The following is an 18,828-nucleotide window of genomic DNA, read 5'->3' on the forward strand; positions in this document are numbered from 1 at the left end:
GCTGTCTAACCACACCACATGATTCACTGCCCTGGCTCTTTTTATCTCAATAGTATTAACCAATGAATAATGCAATGCTGATGCCAAAACTAAGAGTTAACATGTTGTTGCCTTGAATATACTGTATCAAAAGCTTGTGTGTCACAGTGATGATTCATGTTCTCAGCTTCTTCGCCCACAAACACAACCAAGTGCACACTGTATCTACAGTATGAATCAATGTCTCCTTACAGTGAGAAGCCAGGTTCACAATGCGCTGTGTGAGTAACAAATACAGCAGATGTATAAATTAAACAGTATTAAATGACTCTTAATTCACTTGTCTTTACCAGTTTCATTTATATTTAATTATTGTAATGAAAGTGATGCAAAAATCATCAATTGTACCAGTTACACAATCCATTAAGATACCTACACAGTTGTACATTTGTTAGTACGCTGAGTTTATTGCATTGATCATCGTAAGCAAAAAATCCATTTGATTTTAGAGGCATTGAAATGATTTGCCAAAACAGAGATTTCTAGTTAAACTTTTCAATTTATTGGTTTTCTTACATAAATGAATTACAGTTCATTAATCTGCTATAAATGTTCACTTATTGCCTTGGCTTGATTAGAATCAACTGTATCTATACTAAGTAAGCATCTACGTCTTTTTCTTCCGCTTCCCCAAAAGTAAGTAAGCATCCCAGAAAGAGCTTTGTATACATGCCGTTACAACCGTTGTACAACCTCACCTTGTCAGTGTGTGTTTACCTGCATCTGCCTCAACTGTTCACATAAATCAATGTGCAGTGTTAAAATTATTTCAAAAGCAGACGAGATACATCCGCAGAAAGAGAGAGATGATTGTCAGAGAAAATGAAGTAAAACAAGCTGTCAACGTTAACTGACAAATATTTTTCATGAATATTATATGCATGTGTTCAAATGCACAGAACTTGTGCATTTCTTTGTTTTTAGTACAGTATGCATGTCTAACTGCAACGTGCATCTATGCTAATCTATGTGAGGGACAGAATGTCACAAGGGAGGCTGCAGCAGTGTGTGCATCCTCCAGAAAAATAGCGAAAGATAAAATCTTGTCACATATTCAAACTCTCTATCTGTGGAAACTAGGCAGCTGGTAAAGCGGAGGAGGACGAGGAGGTTGCGGCGTCAACATTTTTTTTTTATCCAATCTTTCTCTCTCAGCCTCGCCGCATCTCATGGAGTTTCTGGGCAACGTTTTCGAGCTCTGACTCGATGGCTGCCAGGCTTTCAATCTCTGGCTCCTGCAGATATAATGAGAGGACAGCAAGTGAGGAAAAGATAGTTAGAGTGCAAACAATCATATATATGTGCAAACCTTTCATGCACCACAGCTCTAAACACATCTTGGCACAATTATCTTCCATGCATTGCTGTTTTGGCTGTTACCAAGGACACATTATGACTAGAATCACCTCCTATAGACTCACTGTTAGAGCAAATGTGTAACAGTTTGTGGCCATTAACGCTTGTACAGTCTAAAAAGCTTACTTTGAACATGCTGCCAAACAGCCGCTTAGCCATTTTGTATCTTTGTGGGATTCAAGCTGTGGAAAGGATTCTGTTCATTATTTTTTACAGTAACCTAATCAGCTTTTAGGCTTGAGCTAGCAAACCAGACTGCTCAGCACTACAAAAAAAATAAGAATTAGCCTTGTTATGTATAGTGCAACTTTGGAAAAACATTTATTCGCTTTCTGACGAGAGTAAGGTGAGAAGATAGATACCACTTTCATATCTGTACACTAAAATATGAAGCTACCGCCAGCAGTTGGTTAGCTTAGCTTTATGTGAAGACTGGAAACAGCTAACAGTTTGCCTATCTCTGTCTGAAATCCCCTTACCACCACCTCTAAAGCTCACTAATTAACATGTTATATTGTTTAATCTGTACAAAAACTGAATTTTAACAATTATTGCAGTTTTACGAGGGGTTATGGGCCAGACTATTTCTTGCCTGTACACATAAAAAAATCAATTATAAGCGAATAAACTTATTTTCCAACATGTTGAACTGCTGTATTATTCTCAGTCGCTTCAAAAAGTCCCAACACTTGTTGGGAGATAAAGGGATGGACAGCAAACCTCTGACTTCCGGCTGGCGCTGCCCTCTTCCTCCAACCCCCTGCTCTCCTCAGGTCCCCTTCTAGCGATCATCTGCAGCTCCTTCTCCTCTTGACTCCTCTGCGTGTTTCTTTTCTTCTTCTTCTTCTCGTCTTCCTCTGGGACCTCTTTGGAGTGATGTGGCACTTTCTGCTGACTGTTGAGCTGCTGCGCTTTCTTCACTGGCATCTGCTTGCCCGTCTTGGTCAATCGCTTCAAGCTCTCCCTACTACTCTCTCTCTTCATCTCCCCTTCATCCTCCTCCTCCTCCTCTTGCTTAGGTCTATGTGATAAAAATGCAGATCTCTTATTTGTCTCCCCTTCATCTTCTTTATCAAACTTCTTCTCTTTTGATTTGATTCTGGGTGCATTTCTCTTTTCACCAGATCCAGCACCTGGGAATATGACAAAAAAAGAATGAGAATTTTTTCCCCTTATGTTTCCTTACTAAAACACCTACCAGACCGCCGCCAGAATACTCTCCACCATCAGCAAGATTCCACTTCTTGTAATGAAATATTTCTTGCCAGCTGGCAGCGTTGCCCCCAGTGTTACTAGCTATGCTTTATGGGAATTAACAGCATGGCTGGAGCATTCAGATGACTTGGCAGAGGCTCCCTTTTATAGTATTTCATTGTACTTTGTCATTTTAGCTTAGAAGAAAAAAAACAAACAATTTCTCTGTTTAAACGTCTGGAGATAGAGAAAGCTACATCTTGATTGCAGTCTTGCAGATTGTGGTGAATGATTCCAGCTGTAACCAAGCACACCAGCTCATTTGAATTCTGGGACATGGAGACATTTGATCATTTCTGTTGGTGTGCTGTCAGTGGGCCAGCCATGTTGGCCCTGCTTCCCTGTCGGGGGGCTGATTTCATCATGAAGATGGAAGCACTTCCATCAATCACCCAGTTCTGTGGTGGCAGGTGGTTTCATTTAGAAAGCATTGCACTCTCCCTAACTTAAGATTCTGCTATCTGCCTTTGGTCAACTTTATTACATATTTTAATTTGCTTGGATGAAATTTATCTCTTGAATAAAAATACATATGGCTTGACTGGCACTTAAAACATCAAGCCCTAAATCTGAATATGCATGTTTCCTGTCATCTTATTAGTTTCTTTTTCTTTTTGTGCTTTTTAAACTAAGATGGATTGCAAACCAAACACAAGCGTGCATAAAGGAAGAAGAAATCTACTTGCCTTTCTTATCCTTGATCATGTTTTCTTCCTCTGAATGAAATCTTTTCTCTTCATATTCTTCTTCTTCTTCGCCCCTCTTTTTAGCCTTGCCTTCACTCCACTCATCCACAGACTCAGAGACGTGATTTCCAGGGCTCTCATCATTTCCCCTCTTCTCTTGCACCTCTTCAGCAACATCCTCCTGTGACTCTCCATCTCTCAAACTGGCATCCTTGTCTTCCTCTCCGTCTCCATTTCCTGTCCTCTTCTTTTGGGACAGGATGGATCGTTCACCTGGGCCTCCTAAAGCCTCCAACATGGATCGATCTGAAAAAACAGGAGTGGTAGGAATTTAATTTATTAGAGGACATTGATTTTCCCGTGATGTTAAAAGAAGGCACTTACACAAAAGCACAGTTTATTGCCAGGGGCATTCTGTGTCCTAACATCAGATTGTGTGTGATTTTACGTAACAATAGTATAATTGTGTGCATGATGATCGTGATGCTTAAATGTGTCTGCCTTTGTAATTTTGTAATTTTTAAGTCATGAGCCATATATTTTTTCCTTTTTGATACTGAACAATTCAACAGAAAGATGATGCTTATATTAAAACTGAAACAATTAGCTGATTATTAAATTCACTGATATTGTTTTAAGTCATTTTTTCAATCAAAAATGCTGAATATTTGATTGTTCCAGCCTTTCAAATGTACATGTTTGCTACTTTTCTCTGTTTTGTATCATTGCAAATTAAATATTGTTCATACAAAACAACTTGAAAATGTTGGAAATATTTTGACTGAACAATTAATTAAGAAAAATAATCACCAAATTAATCAACATTGGAAATAACTGTTAGTTGCACTCTATTTAATATTAGCAGGTAAAGCTATCTGACATTGTGTGATCTAGTGGCAATAATCTGAATGGCCTTCATTAGCATGAAAAGTAATAAAAGTTACACATAAGAGAATGTTAAGGTTAATGTATCATAATGTAATATCTCTTATAAGTACTGTTATAAAACTGTATACCAGGGTAAATAACACACACACATTCAGTCCATGTACGTTATTAAATACATTTTCATAAACCTTTTTTTCTGTGTTCATCTTTTAAACTCTTAAATAATCTTTGTCTAATAGAGCTGAGACAGAATTTATGGAAATCATTTCTGATACATCCTTGATTAGACACATACAGTAGGCCTGTATGTTCACTCATCATAAATATACATTTTTAACATTGCCAGTTGCTTAAACTATAATCAAATTCACGTCCATTACACTGATCTGTGACATCATAAACAAAATACATTACAGATTACCTCAGATGTTTGAGATACATATATAAAAGTTGCTGCAATGTCCATTGTATACCTTAACTCTTTTAACACAATTTGATCAGTTCTCATAGAGGTCAGAAGCTCTTAAGGCTGGCTGTCAGAGTTTGGTGCACCGTATTAGTCATTACTACTTGTTCTTGCATTGCTTGTCCACTGTGTGCTCTACAGGGAATCTGGCACTAACATTTAAAAAAAAGCCAGGTGCACTGTCAGATGGAAGGACCTTGTGTATGTCCTGATTCTGTCCACAGAACATTAAATTCCCCTCAGCGTATTTCCTCTGTTTGTCATCTCCGCTTTGCTGACAATATAAAATGAGAAATAATAGAAGTAATACATAATTTTGACTGCTGGTGCATTTTAAAATGTTGATTAGAGGTATTCCCCAAAATGGAAGCGACTGAAATGTTGTTGAACTGTGATAAGAAATAAACAGCGTAACAATGCAGAAAAGCATGAATCTGAGCTTCTCACCAGCAACATCATCTGCAGTCTGAGGACTTTGAGTGGTTGGTTCAGGTGCACCAGTGTCTCTCTGCAGCTGAGCTCTCCCCTGACCACCTGGAATTAAAAATTTGTCATTCAAGCTTTCTATCTTTGCCATATATTTTCTATCTTCAAATACATGTAAACAAGCACGCTCAGCACCCAAACATCAGCTGTGTACGATCTGTGACTCACCTTGGACAGCGATCTCCTGCAGCTCCTTCAGAAAGTTATGATGACGAAGGATAGAAACAAGCCTGTCATCTGCATGACAAGCAAGCAAGCACAACTTAATTTATATAGTACATTTCATTCCAGGTGGAAGCACAATGTGCTGCACAACGCGTGAGCTACCATGCAAGTTGCAGCCACAAACACTATGCAGACAGTGTAAAGTTAAAACATTAGATATAAATAAACAGAATTAAAACAGTAACAGTAACAAAAAGTAATTAAGGCCAACAGTTGATCCATAAAAAAATTCTGACATGTGAATTAAAACCAAATGAAAAAGTAAGAAAAATATTAAATAAAATAATAATTAAGACCAGTAAAACCAGACTACTGAAAGTTGCAGGTAAAAAGGAATATTTTCAATTTAGTTTTAAAGGATGATAGCTTTGGAGCACACCTAATATGCTTAGTTAGGATGTTCCAGCAGCTATGAGCAAAAAAAGCTCAAGGCAGTTTCACCCACTTTCGTGGAGACCCAGGTGTTCCAGATGACCCGAAGGGTTCAAGGCTTACGAGCATGTCAGACTGATATTTGGGGTGCCAGACCATGTAGGGCCTCGAAAATAAGCAGTAAAACACACACACACACACACACACACACACACACACACACACACACACACACACACACACACACATCAAAATGAAGCAAATGAGTGGTTTAATGTCTCACTCTAGTAAGAAAAGAACAGACAAATAACAATAAAGGGATCCTGCAGGGAAGTAAAGGTAAAGCACAGGCATAAGTCTTTCCCTTTCACTTTTTCATAGGGCTCAGCAAGTTTGCTTCAGTGGTTCGTCAGAGTTAATTGCCCTGAAATGTACTGCTTTCGAAGCAAGAGCACAATTAATCATTTGGCCCACAGAGACTCCCCAAGTAAATTGCAGTGAGCACTGGACTATCTGCTGACCCACAAACGGCACTGCATATTGTACGCAGCGAGCACAAAAGAGACAACTACTGTACAGTGCTGTGCTCTGATATCAGTCTGTGATCTTTCTTTCTTTCTTCCCCCCCCTTTCTTTCCGTGACTTTGACTCCCCTTTTTTTTCCCTCTCCTCTCTTTGCATCCTTCTGGTGGTGTACAGTTTCAATCTCTCACTAGCAAACGCTCGGTGAGTAATGCTCCGATTGATTTTTGTTACATTAGCATCAAGGTAATTCACTGGCTATGTAAGTGAATAGTCCTTACTCAGTGCTAGTGATCCCGCTGCATATAACAGAGTTTTATACCCGGCAGCCATCGTAACAATCCATTAACCTGATGATGTGGGCATCGCGCTCTACATAAAAAAGGAGAGTATGTATCGATTCTCCTAGAAAGGCGGCGTGGCTCCAGTGAGAGCTGATTTGTGTCAGTCCTGGTCCTAGTTTCCAGGATGGTGATGGTAATAATGATGACTATGATCAAAATAAAGCTGAACATATGCATAGCCCTCATTTTTAGATCTGTTTAAACAACTATAAAGAAGAAGGGTTAGGGTTAAAAAATCATGTTAAATAAGTATCATTGTATCATTGTAATACATCCTCCTTAAAATAGAAATTACAGCCTGGGGTGGAATTTGTAAAAAAAAAAAGCATTATAACTGCTGAGTGCATAAACAAAACATGAAAAACTGTCTTCCGGGTCAAAACTGGAGCAAAGTCACTATATTTCAGCAGTTAATTAGGGAAATACATCAAAGAGGATGACATCATCTTTACCCTAATTGATGTTACCATTATCAAAATTGAGAGAATTTGATTAGAAATACTGAGAGATTGAATTGTGTCTGTCCTTTGGGTGGGGCTCACCTGTCTTCAGTGTGACCAAACACTCCTCACTGACAGGCATGGGGTGGGGCCTTGATAGCACATCCGCCAATGCCTCCACAATGCATTTCATGACCTGCAAACACACACACACACACACACACACACAAAATGTGACATTCTGATTCTTTTGATATTACTGTAAACTAATGAATTAGGGATGTTCTGGTAAAAATAATAATAAAAGTCCTCCTCTTGGTGAGGGCTATATGGGAATAAATCTTCACAGTTTTGTAGATCAAAATTAATCTGCTTCTCTTTGAATGCTGCTGTACCTCACCCACTTATTCAAAGCTGTGAAACTCTCAGAGGAGAGATCAAAATCATTTAAACTCTCATTGTGCTTTCAATGTCAAGCCAATCCTACATGCCTGATGATTTTTCACTCATTTTTTCTTTTCAAAGCATTCTGCTTAAGCCTGCCAGATCTTTGAAACTCCTGTCCCTCTTTCACACATCGTCCACATCTCGCATTGATATTCTCATCCCTCCAAACCCTATTCTAGAAACTACCTCCTTCTCTCTGTCTCTCTGTATCTCTGTATCTCTCTCTCTCTCTGTCTCTCTGTATCTCTCTCTCTCTCTCTCTCTCTCTCTCTCAAAAGTCAATACCAAAATCATGGCGGTAAATGCTCTTGAATTTATTTGAACAAGGTCATACCTTAGTAGAGAATGTACTGTACTTAAGTGAGTTAAATTGCTTGGATTAAGTATTCCTAATCACTGCTTGCCCTTTGAATGTTGCAAGTAGCCGGACTTTATAAATACTTTATAAATACTTCAAATGCCGCTAATAATGACAAAAGCTTTACCTTTACGTCCTCATTCTCCAGCTGACTTGGAGTCACTGGCAATGACAGAACTGCAAGAAAAGCAAGAAAAGGCGAATCATCCTATCATTATCATTATTTCTACAATCCCCAAAGATCTAGGTTATTGTCACTGTTACTAAAACGCGCCGACGGTTTCAGTTACAGGGGGCTAAATGTGCCAAAGGTGCAGGTGAATTGGCTCCATCTTCCGCCGCAGTTAAAGATGTGTGTGTGTGTGTGTGTGTGTGTGTGTGTGTGTGTGTGTGTGTGTGTGTGTGTGTGTGTGTGTGTGTGTGTGTGTGTGTGTGTGTGTGTGTGTGTGTGCCGCTGTCCTTGGTGCTGAACCCAGGCACTCACATCTCTAATGCAGATTTCTCTCAGAAAACTACACCATGATGTCACTTAACTTCAATGAGCATTTCCTTACCGCAGTTGGACAGTATTGTCAAAACGAACAGTCCTCTTCCGATCATGATTGGAAACGAGGCGCATAAAGCTCTCCAGGAATAGAAAAATAGCGAAGCTTGTCTCAGAATGTGTGATTTTACCCCTTTAAGGACAGCCGGTGGGTTTACGGACGCATCCTGAACTAAACTTAGTCGCCTTTCGGTATTTCTGGAGAGCTAAATTTCCTGCAGAAGCATCCGCGACACGGCAGCCTTCGTCCTCGACACCTCGCTGCAACAGAGCCCGCTTTTATAGGACGACGTGGGAAAGGGAAGTGACATCATCCTGGGGCAAACTATTGCTATTGTACCTGATCATACCTCGATGGTTGTCAGGGCGTGCACAGGTTTAGAGTACCTCATATAGCTATGGAAGCATCCATGTGTACTAATAGAGTAGATTCTGAGATTTCAGCTTTTTAAAATGTTATTCATAAAAGTTTTGGCCTATTCTCCAGTGATCAAGATCAAGACATAAAAGATTATTTACAAAAAAAACATGAATCATTGGAAGATGCCTTTAATCTGATCAAGCAGGCGTGTCAATTTGAATACAGATGCACAGACTTTATGTCTCTGCCTCCATTATGTTGTGTTCCCATACAGGACAAAGCTCTATCATCATACTGTATTTGCTGATCATGTCTCTTGACTAGCTGAATGTGTTGCTAGGCGACGGTTTATTGAAAATGATTGCTGTAATGGCTGTTACTCTGATCATGTGAGCAGCTGGATTGAATGAATGGATAAAAAAAGACCTTTTACACGCTTCATAACCAAAGGCAATGCAGCTTTAACCCTTCTTATCAGAGACTAAATGGGATCTGAATTTAAGATGTGTGACATAATAGACAACATACAGTATATGTTAATAATTATATAGCTAATAACTATACATATTGGTTAATAAATACCATGGATATATCTTGATCAGATATAGCGAGCTCCAAGATGTTTTGCCACACACATGACCATTTTGAAATTGGTTATTGGTGGATTCCTCTTGGACAGTCTTTGGTTGGACCATTTAAGATGTATAGATGACAGTTAAAGACAATACTTTATAATAAGGGGTGTACAAAATATGGTTAAAAAATTTGTGAATTCCTGTTGCTCACCATAAATAAATGATTGAATCACTTTGACTTCATGGGATGAGTTAACACCTAATGGATTATCAGTTAAAGAATGTTAATTCACAATTATTTCATACATCTATTTATACGCCACCAAATGAGATGGACTACAGTTAGATATAATAAGGTATTTCAGGGCCATGCATTTGATCAACCTCTCTGACTCACACAGAAATATGTAGCCGTTTTTATATCATGAGCCCCCGAGGATGAATCCTACTGACTTTTGGGAACCCCTAACTTTTCCCCTAAATAGCGCCACCAGCAGGTCAAAGTTTTTTCACTTATTCTGTGAAATATCTCAACATCTACTGGATGGATGAGCAACAAAATGTGGTTCAGACATTCATTGTTACCAATTGCTAACTCTATGTTGTTTCACAATTACAAGCTATGGGATGGCATGTGAATTTTTATTTTTATTTCATCATTATATTTTGTGTTCTAAAGAAGTGTGTAGCGCAAGAGAGAATAGTGCACTAAAACCAAAATCATCTAGCAAGTGCCGGTTGACAAATCAGGGCAGAATGGACTGACATGTTTAAACATGCATCATTGTAATAAAGTGAAAAAGAAAGTGTCAGGAATCTGATTGTGACATGTTACCATTACTAGAGATTGAATATTGTGACTGCTGGGTCAGATGTTTGAATGTCCTTTTCTGTATCTAACTGGTTTCCAGAGACCGATTCCATCGGATTTGGTTGAAACATAAACAAAGTGACTGTAACTTAACACTTATGACCTGAGGATTCTGCATTATTTTATTGTTATGTATTACTCAAGCATGTGTGTGTTGGAACATGTTATAAAGTGTTACAAAATAGCCAACAGTCATTTTAATTTAAACTTAAACAAAACTAAACACATAATGCACAATTGAGTTTTATGTTTTGAGTCATTAAATAAAGGTGTATTATACAACCAAACTATGGAACATCCTAATATTGGTTGCTCTCTTCTACCTCATAATCAATCAATCCATTTTATTTGTCACATAAAATCGTACGAGGTACAGTTCCAGGTAATCCCAGAAGCGCTGAGTCCCAGATGTACATGAGCCTATGAGGTCATTTTCTCTTTTGTTACCGACACATTCATTAACAAACCAACAGACAAAGGTTTCCAAGGTGGGGGTTGGACTGTGTGCTGTTTCAAATTGCCTACTCCACCGTCCACCGAGATCCCAAAGATCTCATTACACTTTCAGAGAGACAATAAAGGCCAATTTGCGTCAGTTCCATATTTGTCCCGCGTAAACCGGCAACGGACGGCTTTGTTTAAACATGAAGAGGGTTTTCTTTGAATGCAATAATAAGGTCATTATGAAATCCAACAGCTACGAGGACTGATTGAAATTCAGCCCACTGCAACACGCAAGAGAAATGGCAGAAAACTGGGACGCAGGAAATATATTTTTTTAGATCCTTTAAGTGTTTGGTTTAAAACATACTGGGAACAGTTTCACTAAATAAACACATTAAAAAGGGACCTCTACCGTTCATAGTCAATGTCCAAATGGTTTTGCCTGTATTGTGTAAGACACATTTACCTCGAAATGAGGTTCAGAAAACCATCCCATTCTTCTCTTTACAACCCTACCTTGCTGAGTACACCCTGCATGGTTTTCATTTCCATTCAAGAGCTAAATTAACATTTCTATGAGAACCTGAGCTGTGCTTAGTATAGCTTCCACCTGCTCTCATAGTTCTACTAAATAAACAGAGTCAATACATACTGTACTGTATGCTCTTAACCAAAAAGAAGATGAATAGGGAACTAATCTTTAGATCATATACCACAGCTACTTATGTTAGATGATCATTTGAGGGCAGCTTAACAACAATGACTCCTCTGCTCACAATTGCGCACAATATTGGGAGTTTTGGTTCAGTGTACTCACTCTGGTGGATTACTTTGTCTCTTCTAGTGCTGAGCACATACAATGCAGCTAACTGGAGGACAGAGACGTGAAAGTGGGCCAGCAGCAGCAGACTGGAGATCTGAGGAACAGACGTGAGACTAAATTGTCTCTGGTTTGAAAAGTCACATCTTTCTGGTAACATTTAGCATGGGTAAGATGGTTGACAAATCATTTTCCATCTTTCAAATTTATATCACTGAGCTGATCAGAGTTCATAGGGCTCCTCGGTGTGCGCATGTACACTTGTTGGAACATTTTCATTGTCAACTCAACAAACACAATGAACATTATACATGTTATTATCATAAAATAAATAATTTGAAATAGTTGAGGGTTCATGATTCTTAAAGAAAACACTTCAGTTTTGGGCAAAGTCTAATAACTTTAATGTTTTATAAGCATGTATACATGTCAAAAAAGTGTTACTTCATGCTTCACGTGTTACAAACTCTAATGCAATTAATATTAGGTAATACAGTGTAGTTAAAGCAGCTCATGGACAGACATCTCCTTAAAATTACACCTACAGAGTATTATTCTCATTACGAATGTGTGTGAAACATTGAAGATCGTCCCCACAGTTAGTGTGTGGTCAGAGCAGGTAAATCATCTTGGTTCAGGGATGATGAATTCAAATTTAAAAGCAAAATAGAAAACCTTATGCTTTGAGCAGCAATGGTTTCATCCAGAGAAAGCTTCCCACCAACAACCACCTCCACCTGCCTCTAATGCTGAAATACTTAGGTTGCAGCATTCACTGTCACATTATCTACGTGGTTTCAGAGCTTATCACTGCAGTCCTTTCCTGTATGCTGCTATTTGGGGCCAAAGACATGCAATGTCTAAGAAAAGTGGCTCACAGACTCTCCTTTGCAGGTGATCCTCTGTATCACCTCAACAGTGACCAGTGTAGCAGTAGCATGATTGTAAAATAGTCCAGCAAAGTAAAAGCTACAGAAGTCCGAGACATGCCAAACCCACAAGGAGCAGGAGCAGCAGGAAGTACGCTGCCTCTGACAGAGCGGCAGACTGCAGTGGAGGCTGACCTGACTTGGCTGCAATTGGTCGGGTGAAGATATACGGCTGTTCCTACAGATAGGACATGGGGAATATGGGATTATATAATCACTTTGTGTTGTGCATCTTAAAGCATATAAAGGATCATAATCTTTAATTACACATCATTGGGGACCATTTCCCAAAGCAAGACATAGTTATTACATTGATTTACAATCATCCAGAAGGCCACTATAAAGAATATCAATCAACTTGCCGACTTCTAACTTATGATTCAAATTTAATTTATTTCCATTTACTTAATTATTTCTTTTTGGTCTTATTCATATCAGTGTTGCATGGTAAAGCAGTTGCAAACAGGGACCAAGAAAGATTTCAAATTAGTTTCTGCTTGCAACTGCGTGAGCATAACTTTCACAAAACAAAAATGGCTATAACATCTAAACTATGAGTGAATACTGTATCTTAAAGTGCTCATATTATGCTTTTTGTCTTCTTCCCTTTCCTTTATTGTGTTTTATATCTTTTTGTGCACGTTATAGGTTTACAAAGTGAAAAAGCCCAAAGCCCACCCCAAAGGGACTTACCATCTCCAACAGAAAACACTGTTCACAAACTACTCCAAACAGCTCTGTTGTAGTCCAGCCTTTACTTCCATGACGAACGTGCGTCACTTTGTAACACACCTTATAATGCTCGCCTAGCTGCTAGCGTGGCGCGCCCTCATACTCTGCTTCTGACTGGGTAGTAGTCCTTACCTAGCTACTGCGCATGTGCAACTCCCAACAAAGGTGGAACAGAAGTGCGATGCCTCACTCTGTAGCTAAAACAGAGAGCTCAACACACAGGGTGAAAAGAGGAGCTGCAGCAATGTGCAGTACAACATAAATATGGTGTTGTTTGAAAATTAAACCATGTAAACCTATTCTGGTACAACCTCTAAATACAATTATTAACCTGAAAATGAGCATAATATGAGCACTTTAAGAATATTTCAAATATCTGCAAGATTATTTGCATTCCATGTTTAAATAAGTAGAATCAATTTGAGAGGAAATTACTATAAAAACCAACAACGTCCTTTGGAAAATGAGTTCAGCTCGCTAGAACACGTTATAAAGAATAAAGGTCAGTTTCTTCTTGTTGAGTTTAGGTGTTTTATCAAACTTTCAGGTTAAAGACACAAGTAACATATGCTGCTCTGGTGTAACAACATTGTCGTATAGAGAGCTGCCTTACCATCGGTGGACAGATGAGACTGATGGGGTCAGAGAAGCTGCTCACAATCATCTTTCCCCCCTCAGGCTGAAACTGTGAGCAGAAGAAAGAGCGACAAAAAGGAATAAATAAATCAATATGTTGAAGTTTTTTTGTTTTTTTTTAAATGAAGTTATAGTAATAATGCGTGCTTAAAAAGCTGTGTCCTTCATTTTCCTACGCTTGTGAGCTATTTCCCATTGAGTCATTCATTATTTTTCATCCTTTTGTGACATTTCTTTACATAATAAATCCTTCTGAATGGTAATGGATTGTTGACCTTTAACCTCCTGGTCCATTAAATACAAACAGTGTGACTCATTGTTCACCATGTTGTTCCACAGTCCCTTGGCCAGCTCCTCGTGCCCCTTAATGGTGAAGTGGAAGCAGTCGTGAGTGAAGAAGGTCATATCGATCTTCCCATTCTGCTCAGAGAGACAAAACATAAAGTGGTGTAGATTTACTGATGGAGCTGTTGTTGGTGTTAACAAAGCCAAAAACGTTACAGCTGCCACACTCGGGATCTTAATGATTCAATAATTACTGTGCAATGTTTCACACTGATTCATCTCCTGAGAGCAGACACCTCTGCCACCTTGATATAGGTGTGGCCTTTGGAGGATAGATTACCGGGAGGCGGGGGGGGTCAGCTTGTTTCAGAAAGGGCTGAAGAACGACGGCGAAGTCATCCCTGAAGAAACGATCGCTATACAGCAGCGACTCAAGTCTTTTCTGTGGACGAAAGTAACATCTATTACAATCGATTTATAGAAACAGCAATCGTGCAAACTACTTACAGAGAATCGTTAACATGAAATCAACACGTGCTGTTTTGGGTCCAATGCAGCACTTTGTACAGTAAAGTGATTAAGATGCATTTTCTTTTAAATAAAGTGATCTTGCAGGATGGTTGATAATGATTTAAACTGTTATTTGTTATGGATAATATGCACATTCCATAAATGTAGAGTTATAAACTATACCTGGAACTCCAGATTGACTTCTACCAGCTCCTGAAGCTCACGAGACTTTGCTTCAGGCTCTATCAGGCACGAGCAGAACGACCTAAATTAGAGTAAAAACTAAATAAAATTCAGCAGCGGAGATTGCATGGGGGGGCGGAACTTGTTCTGACAGAACATTTAGGTGCAAAAGGAATAAAGATGGTTTTCTATTTAAAAAAAATAAAACAATAAAAAATAAAAACACAGAAAGGACGATGGCTACATGTCAAGTACATACAGTAGTTTATGCTTCTGCTACAAGATTTGGCTACGTTAAAGATCCCCTCCAGACATGTTTTATCACATAAAAATACTTCACTTATTTATTTATTTATTTATTTATTTATATATATATATATATATATATATATATATATATATATATATATATAGGCTATATTTATTTTTCAAAACTTTAAAAACAAAATGTTCTCTATGTCACTGAGAAGTCTATTGTCAGTGCGCTGGAGTGTTCACGTTTCAACAGTACACTTATATAAGTTGTAGATTGGACCGTGATTGGCTTCCGAGTTGTGATGTCACAAAATCCTGCTGGTATGTCTTAAACTCAGATTGACGCATAGAGAAAGCTTTCCTCTTCAGCAGAGGAATGTGAAAACAGCCTTCTAGTGTCAAACTCTGCAGAGTGAAGATCAAACATCACAGGGATGCGACAGTAAACAAGCAACACATTTTTGAACGGAGGGGGCACTTTAAGGCTCACGTAAATGTTATTGTTAAGAACGAGCGTCTCACCTTTGTAGCAGGCACCCCGGAGTGGGCTTCTGCACCTCCCTCAGAGTCTGCATGGGCAGGATCTGAACCACATTAACGATCATACGGGGAACCTGAAGCACAACGAGAAGGAGCCACGCTGCAGTGAATTCCAGCACCGTACTGAAACCTCACTCAGACCACAACGCTCAGTCGGGTTTCTTTCACTTTACCTCATTCAGAAGCATTTCCAGGGACACGGTCATATAGTGAATGTAGTTATCCACTGAAAAGAGAGCCTAGAGAGAACACGGAGACTCTGCAGAGATTAATGACACATTTCTGTAAAGAGACATTTTTATTGAACTAAACTAGTCGGGAAAAAAAGAGAAAGACAGACCTTATCTTTGCAGTAATCGCAGATGTCATTCATGCCCATGAGAATGGTCAAAAGCTTCCAGTCCTTCTCGAAGTTCAGACCCTAAAGGAACAGACAACAGAGGGGTCAGAGTGTATAAAAACAGGTTCAGGGACAGCATCTTGCTGCAGGATACCTCAGACTCTGGCTGTTGAACTTTAAAAAAAAAAAAACACCTCTATTACTGTAATCGTTCATCCCTCTGTTGTTACACGTTACTGTACCTCATAACCTCTCAGTGTGTCGATCAAATGTCTCGTCTGGCCGGGGAGGTTGCTATAAAGACACAACAACAACATACGTCTAAGCATCATAATAAATAAAGACTAACACATAAAACAGAAGGTCACAGAGCGCACAGTTTGAAACAGTCACACTGATGACACTGATGATTGCTTACAAGGTGTTATGTCCAGTCACAGCCAGGTTAAAGCCTGTTTCGCTGATATGAGCCTGCATCCCATGAACCGTCTTGCCCGGAGCAGCACCAAGCAGATTGGGATTGAACAGCTTGATGATGTCTATATAAAAAAAAAGCACAAGTGGAAGAGAAACGCGTAAAGACGATGTATTGTCTCTTTTCTTTAGCTCACTGCGGTTTATGGCACAGTGATGTCAACAGATATCTGAGATATCATCAGTGATTAACACATCTTACTTGCCAAAGTAATGACATCCTGAAATGACCCGTAGCCTCCAATGCTGCGAGATGAAGAAATGTCACATTATTATCAAAACTAATTGTGTATTTTTAAGTAATGCTAATTTAACAGTGTTATCTACAAACTGAAAATACAAAATAAAAAAAATAAACTTAAATAGTCTGATGAACAGAGCAAATTCCATCTCTTACATAAAAACACAAATGTTTGTGATGAAATTTTGAAACAAGTTGATCATGCACATGCATAATAATTATATCATATCCTGGTTACTCGCAGGCCCTCTACCTCTTGCATGGATAATAACCTTTATTATCCATGCAAGAGGCCCATTACAGGTTTCACACATGGTTTCAGTCACCTCCACGACACATGACGGAACTCAATAGGAATCCCGAGGACAGTGGTGGCGTTGGCACCGATGGCCGTCTGAAAAAGAAAGACACAACATCTGAGGAAAATATGATCAGAACTTTGTCAAAATAAAGAAATCTTGATTGTGTGTTTGTGTTTGGAGGAGGTGATTCTGTGATCCATTGCATTTCTGGTATCATCTACTGCATTTTAAAGAGGTATTGTATCCTTGTAAACAAGAGATAACTGACATTTACGCTTTTGCTTTAAAAGAAAAAAAAACCAAAAAGGAAACTGATGGTAATGGTAAGTAATCTGGCAACATAACTGTCATCGCAACATTTAGTCATCCTGATTTCAATTGCATATTACTTACAAAACACCTACCGTCAGTGAATCCCCCAAGGCAGCGATGACTTTGATATCTGCCGCCTTCACAAGTTCAACTACACCAAAGGGTGAAAGGAGACATGGGAGAAAAGAGAATGGAAGAGAAGAAATGAATCAAAAGTTTCCATTGGGTAGAAGATTGATTGAGATGTGACCCTGACAGACCTGAGGTGGGTACAGAGTGAGAAGGACTCATGTCTGGGCACTGGAACACAGGATGTTTGAAGCTCGCCGGCCGAGTTTTCTCTGGAAACTCCTGAGAAAGAAACAAGAGAGAGAGACCTCATCACGATCAGGTCTAATCTCTTATTTTCAAATACAGATTGAATGTGTGTCCTATATGTGACGGTCTTCCTTACAAGAGGCAGTTCATTAGAAACAGAGATGAACCCTGTATCGGTTTTAGTTCTTATTTTTTATTTCTTCTTTAGTTCTCCTTTAACTTGTTGATACCATATGCAACTACGTTGCCATTTCACTCACTACCCCCTTGCTTTGCTCTGTGTCTTTAGTCTGACACAGCTACGCTTGGTGTGCGCATACGGATGCCCGCTGGTCCATACGCTGTGGTTAGATGTCGTCCCATGGTAACCTGCCTCTTACGTTAAAAGTAGGCTACCCGTTATTATATACTCATTGTTTTTGTTGGTTTTCCTTTTGTTCATTTGGGTGTCTTTTTTAATAATAAATACATCAAGGCCTTGTGGTCATTGTCTGCCTGTTTAAATGATAAACCAAATAAAATTCTATGAGAATTGGATTTTTCTTCTTACCCACTTTCTAATAATGACAGCATTTGTATGTTCAGTGCTAAAACCAGGTGTACACAGTACCTTGTTGAGGGCCTCCTTGCTGTAGTGTCGGATCCCCTCCTCATACTCCCACCACCAGTCGTTGCCTTAAAGAGGATTATTTCCAAATTGTCCATTTGAAACATTCCAATAACACACATTTATCAATGAAACAAGTAGTTTTCCTTTGACAATCCTTTACAGCACAAAAGTAGGCTCTTTTAAAAAGGCACATCAGTCTTTACTCATGATCTGATAACAAAACACACACATTTATATAACATTCAACACACCGTAAACAATCTGTCTAAATTAAAAGGCCCTGTTTCAGAGGCTGTTGTAACAATAAATATAGCCCCACAGCCTCACGTGTGCTTTGCCCTCTTGCTTGTTCTAGCACTTACCTTTGACAGAGCAGGACGTGAGCATACATGTTGCCACGGCGATCCAAAGCCACTCCATAGTAGTGCGTATGGGCCAGTCAATGGGTCACCCCTACAGAATGCACAATGTGATGCTCAGCTTTACAGCGCTGTCACTTTGTCTCTCCCACCCTCTAAAGCGGAGTGACACCCTGCGGGTCCACTGAGAGCCAGTCGATCAATGTCAGCAATACAATACCTCATACCCAATACAATACCTCATAACAAGGTTTCACAGGTTGTCCACATTACAAGCTTTGCGACTTAACAAATAACCACCATA

The 18,828-nt window shown here is 39.1% G+C and overlaps 2 protein-coding genes across 2 annotated transcripts; both read right to left on the bottom strand.

Moving 5' to 3' along the window:
- Positions 1 to 518: 518 nt before the first annotated feature.
- On the bottom strand, positions 519 to 8,702 carry chga (chromogranin A). The gene is made up of 8 exons (XM_039781272.1): positions 8,438 to 8,702; positions 8,011 to 8,060; positions 7,181 to 7,274; positions 5,344 to 5,412; positions 5,137 to 5,223; positions 3,336 to 3,641; positions 2,116 to 2,528; positions 519 to 1,274 (listed from the first exon to the last, which is right to left on the bottom strand). The coding sequence occupies exons 1-8, from the start codon at positions 8,481 to 8,483 to the stop codon at positions 1,191 to 1,193; spliced, it is 1,149 nt and encodes a 382-aa protein (XP_039637206.1). The 5' UTR covers positions 8,484 to 8,702; the 3' UTR covers positions 519 to 1,190.
- A 3,219-nt stretch (positions 8,703 to 11,921) lies between these two features.
- On the bottom strand, positions 11,922 to 18,734 carry si:dkey-177p2.18 (phospholipase B1, membrane-associated). Its single transcript, XM_039781274.1, has 16 exons — positions 18,528 to 18,734; positions 18,166 to 18,230; positions 17,498 to 17,588; positions 17,330 to 17,388; positions 16,950 to 17,017; positions 16,585 to 16,628; positions 16,327 to 16,447; positions 16,151 to 16,202; positions 15,909 to 15,989; positions 15,742 to 15,807; positions 15,551 to 15,642; positions 14,774 to 14,855; positions 14,421 to 14,522; positions 14,120 to 14,215; positions 13,773 to 13,844; positions 11,922 to 12,605 (listed from the first exon to the last, which is right to left on the bottom strand). The coding sequence occupies exons 1-16, from the start codon at positions 18,583 to 18,585 to the stop codon at positions 12,468 to 12,470; spliced, it is 1,287 nt and encodes a 428-aa protein (XP_039637208.1). The 5' UTR covers positions 18,586 to 18,734; the 3' UTR covers positions 11,922 to 12,467.
- Between the last annotated feature and the right edge of the window lie 94 nt (positions 18,735 to 18,828).

This window comes from Perca fluviatilis, chromosome 18, assembly GCF_010015445.1.
Source record: "Perca fluviatilis chromosome 18, GENO_Pfluv_1.0, whole genome shotgun sequence".
In the NCBI taxonomy this organism is placed as follows: Eukaryota; Metazoa; Chordata; class Actinopteri; order Perciformes; family Percidae; genus Perca; species Perca fluviatilis.